The 13,320-nt window shown below is 38.3% G+C and overlaps 1 protein-coding gene across 1 annotated transcript in view; it reads right to left on the bottom strand.

Annotated features, from left to right (window-relative positions):
* The window catches only part of OTOG (otogelin), a 167,681-nt gene that overhangs the window by 136,928 nt on the left and 17,433 nt on the right, over window positions 1-13,320 (bottom strand). The window contains exons 11-14 of the mRNA XM_075065842.1: window positions 12,499-12,545; window positions 11,134-11,279; window positions 1,181-1,313; window positions 39-216 (exon numbers count right to left, since the gene is read on the bottom strand). Coding sequence (XP_074921943.1) covers window positions 39-216; window positions 1,181-1,313; window positions 11,134-11,279; window positions 12,499-12,545 — 504 coding nt within the window. The remainder of the gene's footprint in view (window positions 1-38; window positions 217-1,180; window positions 1,314-11,133; window positions 11,280-12,498; window positions 12,546-13,320) is intronic.

Genomic DNA, 13,320 nt, shown 5'->3' on the forward strand with positions numbered 1-13,320 from the left:
ACTCTAAATATATGAAAAAAGACAGTAGTCATTCGTACAAAAAGTCATCCTGCATGTTCCCATTGAAGGTTCCACAAAGGCCCACAGTATCATCCTTCCATCGGTCGTCAACTTGAAGATAGAGCCTTAGCCCCTGCCTGTCATACAGTATCTGTAGTCCAATGTTGGTCTTAACTTGCAAAAATACAGAGGAGAGCTTCCTGATTTCAAAAGAATCTGGTGGGGAGGGGAAGGGGGGAAAAAAGGTAAATTGAAAGAAAATGGTTAAGAACCTTGTTCTAATTTATGGCAGTTACAGTTTCCATATTCTGAACCCCCCAAAAAACAATAGTGATGTATCATAAGAGGATAGGATGTACTTTACTGTCTCATAAGGCAAACTAAATGTTTGATACATTCTCTCAAGTTGTGTAAAAACACAATGGATCACTGACAATTTCATAAAGAGTAAGTAGAATCTAATAGTTTTGAAAACACAATTTTTTCAGATAATCAGCTGTAGGCAGGTGAAATCATCATGATGGTGGCAAAGTACTGCATGAAGCATAGACATTTTGGACAGTTCCCACAGAGCCTGATCCTGCAAGATGCCGAGTGCCTTTAAGCGCTCGCTGAAGTCAGCCAGAGACTTGCAGAATGGGGCTATGGTTTAATATGCAATATACCTGTCTCTCCCAACAATGACACATTAAAAATGCACTGAGTTGAGGCAAGAAAATATGAAACTCAAACTTAAGGCAGATCTCCTCTGGTGGATCTCAACACCATTATACTGTATAAGTAGAGCAAGAAGAACTCCCACTGACATTGCTGTGAGTTCTGTATGAGTAAGGAGAGGAGAAAAGTCAGAGTCAAGACATACAATGATGATTGGAGAGAATTTTGGTTTTAGGACAGAACTAAAGGATCTTGTAGTCTGAGTAATAGACTATGGGCCTGTCAAAGGTACAGTTTACTCTATCTTCATGTAAGAGGTTTCTGGCATAATACTAATAATAAATATTTTTGTCATCAAGGCATTAAATACCATTGCAGTTAGTTAGTGAAACACCAGTTGGTGCCATCCTATGGGGAATTAGCAACGTGTCAATGACAACAACATAATTCATACACATGGTTTTAAAAATACTGCTTTGCTGCTTGATACACGTTATTTACTTATATATTTATTATTCCTTACCATCCGAATAGGGCAGGCTAATTTTGTACTGATCATATATCAAAACATCTCCTGAATGAGTCATAGTCACTTGCCTCTTGGGATCCTGATTCAGAATCAGATTGACTGATTTGATACATGATCCATCTTGGTTCTGCAAAGAGGAGTAAGAGAAACATTTTGAGTTGGATTAAATGTTAAAGCAGAAGTATGGAGGGGGGAAACTGTAACTAATCTTCAATTGTATCTTGCCTCTTTAGAAAAATGTATTTGTAAAACATGTGATTTCAAAGTTCAGTTTAAAACAAAGTTAATATTGAGATATTTAAATATAGATGTTTGAATACACTTGTAACATATTAGACAAATACAGCTCAAAAGTAAGACAAAAAAGCAAATACAGCAAAATATTTTTTATAGGGCCTGATACAAAGCCCTATGCAATCAATAGGACATTATATTAACTTCAGTAGGCTTTGGATCAGGCTCATTTATTTCCGGAAAAACTTCATTGAAAGTTGATGCTTGTAAATAAAATTACGTTCTGCACATTATAATGCAAAGAAACAATTTGAGTCAGTCGTTCCATTTAAATGGAAATGGATTTTTGCCATAGCTAAGTTATTTCTAAACATTTTAATCCTAGATTGCTTTTTGAAGCAATAGTAATATATGATATATATGAAAAGAGGTTCCATTGTATATATGATTTTAAAGTATATTTAGGCTCATTCTTGTCCAGGCAAGAGATCTGAAATCCACTGGCCTACCCTATTTGCCGTGTGTTAAAAGTAGTCCTCTTATCTAGCTGGTTAAAGCTCATCTCAGAACCACTCTGCAGACTCACTGGCAACAGGACTTTGATGACACATGCCTGCTGTGCCACTGTATCCAACCACATACTTATTGAGCTAAGACAGTGATAAGAATGACACAGCCAGGATAACATATAGGAGGATACTTGGGAGTTGTATTGGTTCCCTATGAACACTAGCTAAATCTTACACCAAAGGAAGGAACAAAATCATTCTAAAACAATCTAATGGATCCCTGGTAATCCCTTGCACTCAGGTCAGTGATACCCAGTGATCAGTGGCATAAAAAGCAACTAAGACATCTAAATAATCAGACTTTGCATTGTAAGTGATCACCAGGACTCTGCAGTAGAAACCTGATTCAGGGAATTGCGTTAAATCTAATCTAGGAATAGGAACATGCCATGTGCCATACATGGTAAAACCAACCAACACCATTCAAAGTTCATAAAATGAATACTTGAATTGCAGAAAACTAAGTGCTCTGAAATTGAAAGACCAATAATTATTCAATGAAAATGTTGCACAAATAATTTCAAATAACTAATAAATATGACTACATTGTAGGCAGCTCATGAATACTCTGTGAACAGAACAAAAGAGGCAAAATTCATCAAGTAAATTATTTACTGAACATTATTCTCAGGATTCTATTATGTAATGTTGTAACAGGTTGGGCTTTGTTAAAAATTAATTCTTTATTTTGTCACATTTTTCAGGGTTTCCAGTAAGCTTCTTTTGGAGCTGTAGTATGCATGGATAGTCAGAAAAGTTTTCCCAGACCTGCAGCCTTTCATTTTGGACTTTAAAATATGTGCTTTTGGCATAAAAATTGTCAAAAGAAGGCAGTTCTATACTCATGCAGTGTACACCTGTGGCTTGTTAGCAATGGCCTTTGCAACGTGAAAGATTCCCATGATCCAAGCTAGACATGCAAAACCTACCTGGCCCACATTTTGTAAATTTGCACAAAGAAACATAGCCAGATAAAGAAACTAGATGGTGTAAGAAAAAACCTAAAGCAAGTAGTGAAACCACTGGTACCTCAATCAAGTATTGAGCACTTAATATTCCAGCATGTTTTATGTTACAGTAGAGTGAACTACAACTAGATACCACACCAAACAGGTGGAAGGCAGTATGAGTTCAAGATTCATTGAACATTGAATTTTTCCAATGTATCACAGTTACAGACACATGTGCTAAATAACCTGGCAACTATCCACACAGATGATTCAATAGCTATCAGAGTTTCCAGACAAGTACCTCTGTCTCTGTGAGTAGTTAAACCCATTTAGCCTCCCATTCAAAGAAATAGCACTGGGAAACGGAAAAGAAATGCTTGATAAGCCAAATAGAAATAACAGACTTTACTTGTTAGAATAAAATTCAGCAATTGGTACTTTTGTAAGCAGATAAAACCCTAGAAAATGTGCGGTAGGGGCCAGTCCCGCACTAGAAGTGAAATGGAACAGATGACCTGCAAAGGCTTTTCCATCTTTGAGTTGTGGTAACAAAGTTGTTTGTTACATTTTTAAGTACATATCTGAGCAGCACAGGAACCAGACTGTGAAGCAGGGTCGCAATTTGGTTTCTGCTGTTTCTTTGCTCCAGAATGGGAGTAATCTTTATCATGCCTTTTGTCAGCACAGATTATTTCACTTTCTGCACTGGCTCCAGTGAACAGGCTTGGGTGTTTGGGGACCAGCACAGCTAAGATTTTGCCCATTCCTCACCATCCTCATAGGAAGGGAAGTTGCAGCCCACAGGTGCTGCTCTCCCCCAGTGCAAACTCTGACAATGCAAGTAACCCACTCAGGAGAGTAAGTGGACTCTTTGCATCCTATTACTCTCCTATGTAGACAAGTAGGAGGACTCACAAATGACCCCAAAGTGACCAGGTCTATCATGTTTGTTCAGTTTTTTTCTTAATAAATTATGTATGTATGTATTTTCATAGACATTTCTTCTTCTACAATAGAACACAATACCAAAGAGAGATGTTTGAAACCTTTACCATTGCCTTTAGGTTCAAGTAACTTGATTAAACTTCAAGTATTGAAGATACAGCACAAGCATGATGATGCAACAGAAATCTCCTTCAGTGTGAGGCAGGCATTGCAGCAATAGCCGGTGAAAGTGTCTCACCTGAAGTGGTTATAAGAGACCACTTACAGGAAGGCAAGGGAAATGTCCCATTGCCACAAGAGTGGGGGGTTGAGAGACAGCTGGTGAATCAGCCACTGACCACATCCAAGAAGCTAGAGTGGCAGCCACAGAGAAGTTCTCCAGTTTGTCTATCACTAGAGTAAGAAGGATTCTGTCCCACCAATACTTCCTACACATTTTCCATGGAAAAACCCAGAATCCAACTTGGCTACTTAGGTGGGGCACAGGGAAAGGATTTGGGTCAATCTGCAAGCAAAAAGTGAGTGAGTAAACACAATACTTTAAGTGCTGACTTCTAGTGGATCTTGGCCCAATTAAACTTGAAATTCAGTGCAGATGTAGGAGCAAATCTGATGACCTCCATAAAACCACTGAGAGGTTGAAAGACAAACTGAAAACCATATAAGGAGAGGTTGCATTCAAGACATGTCTGTGGCTAAGCAAATGATACCAAGAGTATGTAGGCTGAATAGTACATAGTATTTTGTTGTTCATTGAGAGTTCTATGGTACTGTCTGATTCATTTAAGATTTTTACTATACTTGACTCTATGCTTTCTTTCACATATAGAGCCACTTCCTCACCATTACAACCTGCTCTGCCATATATATTTTGTAGCCTGGCATTACCATGTCCCATTGATTATCATTGTTCCACCAAGTTTCTGTGATGCCTATTATAGCAATATCCTCATTTAATACCAGGGACTCAAGTTCACCCATCTTAGTATTTAGACTTCTTGCATTTGTATACAGCACTTATAATTTTTGTCAATATTTAGCTGTCTGCCTTCACATAATGTAACTGACTCATTTTTGTTTGACTAGCTCATGAAGAAGCTTATTAACCAAACATGAACAGATGCTGAAAAGATGATTATAAAGTTGAAGTCAGGAACCAGAATCCCATTGTACTAAGAACTGTACAAACACAGAAGGAATTACAACAAATCTAAGGATTTCAGAAATAGTGCATGAAAACCAGCGTAGAAAAGAAAGTTTGCCTAGACATCATTTAAATGGACAGAACTTTTTGCAAAGTTTGATGCAACTATTATTCCACTAAGTGCACATCAATGCACATGAAATTTATATTTTCTAGATATACAATCCAGACAATGTTCATTGCAGACATTATTCAGTAAATGAACTTAAAATATTTACACCAGTGTCTAGGTGTCCACTGTTTCCTCCTACAAACAGCAAGGCAGAAGCCAGAGTACTGAATGTTAAGAGGTTACTAGAAAAAGCAACTGACAGTAATTCGCATCCATAATTTGTTTTATGGAGTCATGCAGCACCATTAAAGTGTAGATTTGCAACAGATTCATATGGAACACCAATTGCACTCAAGGACTTCCCTGTATCACTAAAAAGCACCAGCAGTGATATTTTACCTAAAAAAGGCAGTTAAAAAAAAAAACCACAACTGCTGAAATATTTTCTCAGATCTACCAACTATCTGAATTACTGATAGAGACATATACTGGACACGTATTTGTACACACAAAAACATGCCTCTGCACAAGCAAATTAAATACCTGTGCACATAATAGCTGATTTTCAAAACACAGTTCAGTATTTGTACATGTTATTTCAAAGCCTGACTGGCTTCTTGATGTCCTCTTATTTATAAGAGTGACTCTCATCCAATCAAGAAACTGAAACAATACCATATTGCTTACGTGACTAATCAACTAACCAACATGGCTAGAATCCCGAATATCAAGTATTGAATTATCATAGCTAATTGTCTGATACCCATCCAGAATTTACAAATAAAAAGCAAAAACTTTATCAAGTTATTTCAAACACAAAAATTGAGGAAATAATGATCCGGTCTCAACCAGCAGAAAAAGAGGCTCAATTCATCAAATAATGATTTGCTGTATATTGTTTGTTCAGCTGTAAATGTGTAACCTAACATAATGTCTTCTTAGAATCCAATCTGCAGTTAGATCCCAGCACCCATCTGGAGTCCCAGTGACTTCACTGGAATTCTGCATGGGTATTGGGCCCATCCATACAGAGCTCATTGCAGGGGTCATGATTTGTAAACAGAACAAAGAGAGTAATTTGAAAATATGTTTTAAACATTCTTCCTTGAAAGGATGGATCTATGTAATGTGCTGCAGAAAACTACTGGTGGAAAGAAATGAATGGGATATTCCAGCTAGTGCAGTACTGGTAAGCATGTTTAAATGATAGTTAAAGTGGATGCATTGAAAGCAGTCTTTCCTTTTTAAATTATACTGACTTGGCCTTTCAGAATTCTATCATCCTACTTTTAAACTTGCATTTAACATGTTTTAATAAAAATAGATTTCATGACTGAGTTATCTAACTTCTTTTATAAAGAGGTTCAGAATGAGTTACATTTTGTAGAAACCCCTTTTTAAGCTAACATAGATGGTTTGCACTGGATACAAAGTGTTTCAATAGCATGGTCATGGTGACAGCATTAAAATTATTATTATTGATGTTGACTTATTGACAATATTCACTGAATTAATAAAAATGTATTCAATAATTTTTATGTTAAGATCATGTCATTTAATGATTTTGTGTTATTTACTCCTTTACATAACACAAGAACCAAGGATCACCGAATGAAACTAACAGGGAGCAGGTTTAAAACAAACAAAAGGAAGTATTTCTTTACACAATGCACAACCTACAGAACTCATTATCAGGGGATATTGTGAAGGCCAAAAGTATAACTGGGTTCAAAAAAGAATTAGATAAGTGCATGGAGGATAGGTCCATCAATAGCTATTATCCAAGATCAGTGGTGGGCAACCGACGGCCCATCAGGATAATCCGCTGGCGAGACAGTTTGTTTACATTGACCATCTGCAAACACGCCCCCCCCCCACAGTGCCCAGTGGCCGCGGTTCGCCATTCCCAGCTAATGGGAGCTGCGGGAAGCGGCATGGGCCAAAGGGACGTGCTGGCCGCCACTTCCTGCAGCTCCCATTAGCCAAACTGCGGCCACCGAGAGCTGCGGGCGGCCGTGCCTGCAGATGGTCAATGTAAACAAACTGTCTTGCAGCCCATTAGTGGATTACCCTCACAGACTGTGTGTGGCCCATGAGCTTCAGGTTGCCCATCATTGCCTAAGATGGTCAGCAATGCAACTGCATGCTCTGAGTTTCCTTCACCTCTGACTGCCAGAAGCTGGAAGTGGATGAGAGGGAATGGATCACTCAATGATTGCTTGTTCTGTTTGTTCACTTTGAGTGGCATTGGCTACTGTCGGAAGACAGGATACTGGGCTAGATGGATCATTGGCTGTACTGGGTCGGATCATTCTTATTTGTGAATGTAAAGAATGTTGCACATGACAATGGCCGTGCCATAAAATCTTCAGGCATATTTTCAGAGACTGACTGAACACTTGGCCCTAAACTTGCAAATAATGCCTCCCAGCTTCTATATACAATAAACTGTAGCCATATAATGGGTTAATATTTATTAACTATCAGACATTGTTCTGCAGAAGGTTTGCTATCTCCACCAAGGATTCTATAGAAGAAATTTTACCTGACAATAATTCTCTGTTTCAGTGAATTGTTTCTTTCATAACATTGCCTCAGCCAACTATCAGCAGGTGTTTTCACATGAACTGCTTTCTCTCTCACTAGACACTTAACAAAAATTCTTATACTCAGAATCCCTCATCATACAAACTACAAAGCCAGTGATGCTGTCACTTGAAACTCAGATAAGGTTAAGCTGTGCTGATCACTTTCCTGAGTTGCTTTCCAAAAAGTGCTTAAATAAAATTTCACATCATTCTGAAACCACTTGTTTCCCTGATGACTATTTATGTCACTAGCTCTAAGGCGTTAGCTGACTAGTGTCTGTGTGATTCAAAGGTCTGGAATCTCTTCAGGTATTTTCTTTCTTCATTTTTTAATCTGCTTGAATGCGATGGGACTGAGCAGTGAAAAAGAACGTAATAGTCATTAAAAAAAAAAAAAAAAAGAACCAAAAATCTCAGGCCATTGAGCTTCTGTAACACACAGCTTTTACATTACAATTCAGATTTATTTCTTATAAGGGAAACACATGCTGGATGTTCCCTACTGTAAAGCAGTGTATCTGCCAAGCAGGGGCCACATATTTAAGCAAATTAATGGATGTTTCACACCCCTAATCCAGTGGTGTCTGGATTAACTTCAGTGAAGCTACTCTTGATTTACATCACATATGTTCTGATTTTCCAGTGGTCTACATCTTCAGAACGCTCCACTCACTTATACCTGCTGTAGAGTTTTCACTCACTTTGGATTCATGGAAACAGATCCTCTGGTCTAGACTCAGCACAAGACACAAGTGATCCTGATCTTGGGTCTGGTGGTGGGTCCCAACATATACTAAAATGGCTGATGGCTGCTCCAACTTACTCCTGGCTGCTTACTGCCTCAAGAGGCTATTCTGGCACCTAGAAATCACCAGGCCACAGAGATAAATTAGGCACAACTCCTGTGTCTGCAGCCAAGAAGAGGGTGAGAACAGTTCCTACATCTGTATGCAGTCTGAGGATTGCCCCAGAAGGTGAGACACATGAACATTATGGTAACATTACAAAGCAGAAGCAGCACAAAGCTATCAAAGCAAGCAAGGCCCAAGTTCTTGCTTATTTTGCACAGAGGCAAGGGAGTGCTGAAAGGGAGTGGAGAATAATGAGCATCTTGCATATTATCATAACAGAAACTTGAACCAAGGCCTTCATTGTCTATTGGCAACATCTTTAGAAACAGCTCCCTCTAGCCAAGACAGCATACACTGACCTAATCTTGCATCAGCCTCTGTAACCCACTGATGAGCGAGTGTTATGAGTTTCCTTCTCTGTCCTAATACACAGAGGATGAGAGTTGTTTCATCCCCACCCCCAAATTATAGAGCTCAAGCTCTAGCAGTTTATGACCTGATGAGCCAGCCAAGAGGGAGGCCATCACATCTCAATTTGCTTAACTGAACGGTTGACAGTGTTTCTTCAGGAGATCCCATCTTGCTAGCCATTAGTCCAGCAACACAGGACACAACTGAAATATATCCCTCTTTCTCAAGTTTAGCCGATTTTACAAACCCTGTAGAAGCAGACATATGTATTCTTTAATGTTTTATGTTCTTATTTTTTGTTACACTCCCTTTTTTTAATTGCACTAAAAATGAAGATTGAGCTTTCTTTCAGACTATAATACTGGAGTCAGCAACACCTCAGGATTTACAGCCCTCTCAGGGGTGAAACACAGTGACTATTTAGAAATGCACGTCAGTTTTGAATAGAAAGTGAAGGAGAATACTATAGGCAAATGGAATTAAAAGGAAAATAGAGGACAGTCTGTGCAGTTTATATAAACTTCAGAGTCATCAGTAGAGTTGCTACTGATTTAAACAAGTTAAGTGAGATCAAAATCAGACTCCGAATGTAATTATCCAAGTTGGATTCTGGCCAGGACACAAGGTTTAACCTGTTCTACTCTTAGAACAGGTGGCCAGCAGTTCAGTTTTTTATCTTGTCTCAAATATGGCAACTGCCATAATAGCACTGTGACCTTGACATAATATTGGAGCATTAGTTCAGAACAGATGCTAAGTACTGGACAAATTCTGCCCTTTGGTGTACATATATAGCACCTACTGAAGTAAATGAAAAGGCAACCATCCAAAAAAGGAAGTTGGACACTCAGAAATGTGGTGCATTGAGGACTGTGTTGGAATTACAAGCTATCACTTGAAGAATGTGTGGTGGGAGCAGGGGGTTCACGATCCCAGTTGCAGGCTAGAGGGCTCTGTAGTAAAGTGTGTGACTGGAGTCAGTCTGAAAAGAGCCAGCTTAAAGCAAGGTGGTGTAAGTTGTGACTCTCTGCCTTAAGGAATAGCCTTTTTTCTCTATCTCTTGCGTGTTATTGTCATAAATTCAAAGCAATAAAGTACCATTATGTTTCATCCTTCCAGCAAGAGTATGTTTTTATCTAATATCTTTTTATGTGTGCTGTGACCACTTCCCACAGCAATGAGGTATTCTCTGGAAGACTAGTACAGACCTGACCGAACTTTGCTTACATTGTAATGTCTAACAAGACCACAACACAAGGTTAAATGCTCCAGCTGACTATATCAATCAGGGTTGTATTAGATATCATGAAGGTAATAAAAACCTTGTCCAATATACTGTATTCATCAGCACAAGTAATGTTACAATGATATACATGCACACAGGACTGGCTTCACACATGTAGAACAGACACGCAACTTTTGTATGTGACTACAGACTGATGGGCAGTTGTTTGCCCATTTGCCTAAGACAGCAGAACTCCTAGACTCAGCCATACTTTATGCACACACACACACACACACTTAGAGAGAGTTCAGCACCATCAACACTCTCGACAGGTGTACCCAAAACTTTATGCAGCTTTCCAAGCACCACAGCTAAAATTTTTTACAAGTTTCATGAAGCAAAATGAGAAGCCCCTACCCAATGCACTGAGAATGGTAATAGAGTTCTGTGACTGTTATGTTGTTTGCACTATGTGCTTATGGCAGTCCCAAAGAGAGAGAAGAGCCCACCACACCCAGAACCCTCCAGGACAATCAGATACCAACATTTATATTTCAGAGTAAGTTCATCTTTTCTATTTTCCCCCCTCACCCAGGGCCTGATCCAATGTCCATTGAAGTCAATGGGAGGCTTTTGATTAACTTTAATGGATCCTAGATCAAGATCCCAAGACACAGCTCTTCCTCTCTCTGGATGCAGATGTATGAGACTTTCTCTACAATACTCCTCAAAAAAAAAATCTATTTAAATACCTTTAAACATAAATTAAAGAAAATCATTGCTACAGTCTTATTTTTAAAGTGTTACACTGTACAGGTTGTTGGTTGTGGATTTTCCCCCCATACTGAATGCATTTTTCTGACTCCGGTAACAGAAAATAGAAGATACAAGATATAATTAGAAAGCATTAAGCCTTACCGGTCCACAAGGAGCATTTTGCAGAGACACTGTAAACTCGCCAGATCTGTGGCTTTTTGCCAGAATATATTGGCAGGTAGCTTGGAAAGTGTATTTGCGCCCATCAAATGTCATGAAGTTAATGTCTCCTGAGACAGAGCACTCAGCTGATATTAAAAAAAGGATAAAGTCCTTTATTACAGAGCAAAAGTGTTTGTTGTAAACACTCTACAACTTTTATTATTACTATAAGATTAAAATACTCTGGTATGGATCGAACAACTTTAATGACTGATTAACAATGTTATTCATGTGCTGTACTCAAGTGTTAGTGACAGGGAGGGAATGCATTAACCAGGCCCACATAAAGCAGTTAGAATATGAACACTTGATCTTAGAAATTCTCGTGGGATCCACTGCAAACTAACACTCTGAATATGAATACTCACTTCTCTATAGGTTTGTAGGGCTATTAATTATTGGGACTTAGATACCACAGTGGTGAGCATTACAGAAAACCCTAAGACAGGTGGATAATTAGATGTGTCAAATTTGGATTCTTGATTATTTTTATTTCTTTATATATTATTGTACATAAAAAACAGTGTTAAAGGCCCATTTAGGGTGACCAGACAGCAAATGTGAAAAATTGGGACGGGGGTGGGGGTAATAGGAGCCTATATAAGAAAAAGACCCCAAAATCAGGACTGTCCCTATAAAATCAGGACATCTGGTCACCCTCAGCCCATTAAAATTGTAAAGTCAAGCATTCAAAAGTTAAATACCAGCATTAAGATAAGGTTATCTGTTTATAACTCAGCCAGATTTGGGATTTTTTTCTTTCACAGGAAAAAAAAATTCAATTCCTGACATCCCCCACTGCCAAATTTCAAGTCTTTTCTCCAAAGTAAGCGGTGCTAGAGATTGACAATGAAACAGCTATAAGAATGTGTTCAAAACAATGTATTTTTCCCTACTCTTGTTTTTGGAAAAAACAAATCATTTGAGGAAGACATCTGGCATGAAAAATTTCAGCTCAGACAGTTCAAATTATAATGGGAAGTGTTGGTCAACATAAACTAAAGATAGTGTCACCAGTTCTGCCTATAACACCACTCAACTAACGTAGTGTGAAGGGCGTTATCTAGCTGAATAAAAAAATGAAGATGGCTGTTATAAAGGCCATTGTAATACCTATTTCAATGTGTGTATAGGTGTCTATGTGTATATGTAGTTATATAAAGAGACACACATGCTGCACAACAGGAAATTTTGTTAAAATAGGTCTCAGGGCAGAATTTGGTCTTAAGTAACAATTGCCTATTATAAACTAACATAATGTTTTGGAATCTCTGAGGTACCTGACCCCAGATCCTTTACACGTACCTGGACAGGTAAGATTTGTGCAGGTCCACTTTCCTCCAATACAAGTACTGAAAGAAAAATCAAAAGTTGCACATTAAAAAAAAATTCAAACATTGTCCATTAGCTCCACTTCCTGGTTTTCTGCTCCATGGAGACATCACCAAAAGAGTAAGTGGGATGGAGGGGTGCGGCAATAGCAGAAGATGGCTAGACCCAGAAATTGTGGGCAATGGTTGGACTTGATTATAAGTGGGGAGGTTGCTGAAAGATGTGCCATCTGTTAGTTTGCACAGAGGCCCACAAAATCTAGGATTAGTCTTGCTTTTTTCTCATTAGTGATCAGTATAAAAATTAATGATGAATGAACCTTAAAAGGTCAGGGAGCTTTAGTTTGGATCAAATCACTTGAAAATGTGGATGTTTATCCAAACTTTATTTGAACCTATTCGATGTGCTTGATATAGAAGTTCAGGTCAATTCTTTTTTTTTTTTAAATCTGAACTTGATCACCTCTCCTTAGTAAAAGAAAAAACAACATGGAACAATTCTGTTAATTAAAGGACTGTATAGCAGAGGGCTGAGTTTTAGGGAAATCTCACTTTCTAAGATTTTTGTTCAGACTCACAAGATGTTTCTCTCCAGCATCAGAACCCCTTAAATATTTACATGGTTAGACTTTTCTGAATATGTAATGAGTCTGAAGAAAAAATGGAAAGTATCAAATACTTGTTTGTCCTGCAACATGCCTTCCACTCTTCATAAGATAGGAAGCCTTGCATCTTAAATGCTATTGCTATCATGGTGCGTGGTGTATTCAGCATCATTAATCTCTCCCTTAGCAAT

The sequence above is a fragment of the Chelonoidis abingdonii genome, chromosome 4, assembly GCF_003597395.2.
Source record: "Chelonoidis abingdonii isolate Lonesome George chromosome 4, CheloAbing_2.0, whole genome shotgun sequence".
NCBI lineage: Eukaryota > Metazoa > Chordata > Testudines > Testudinidae > Chelonoidis > Chelonoidis abingdonii.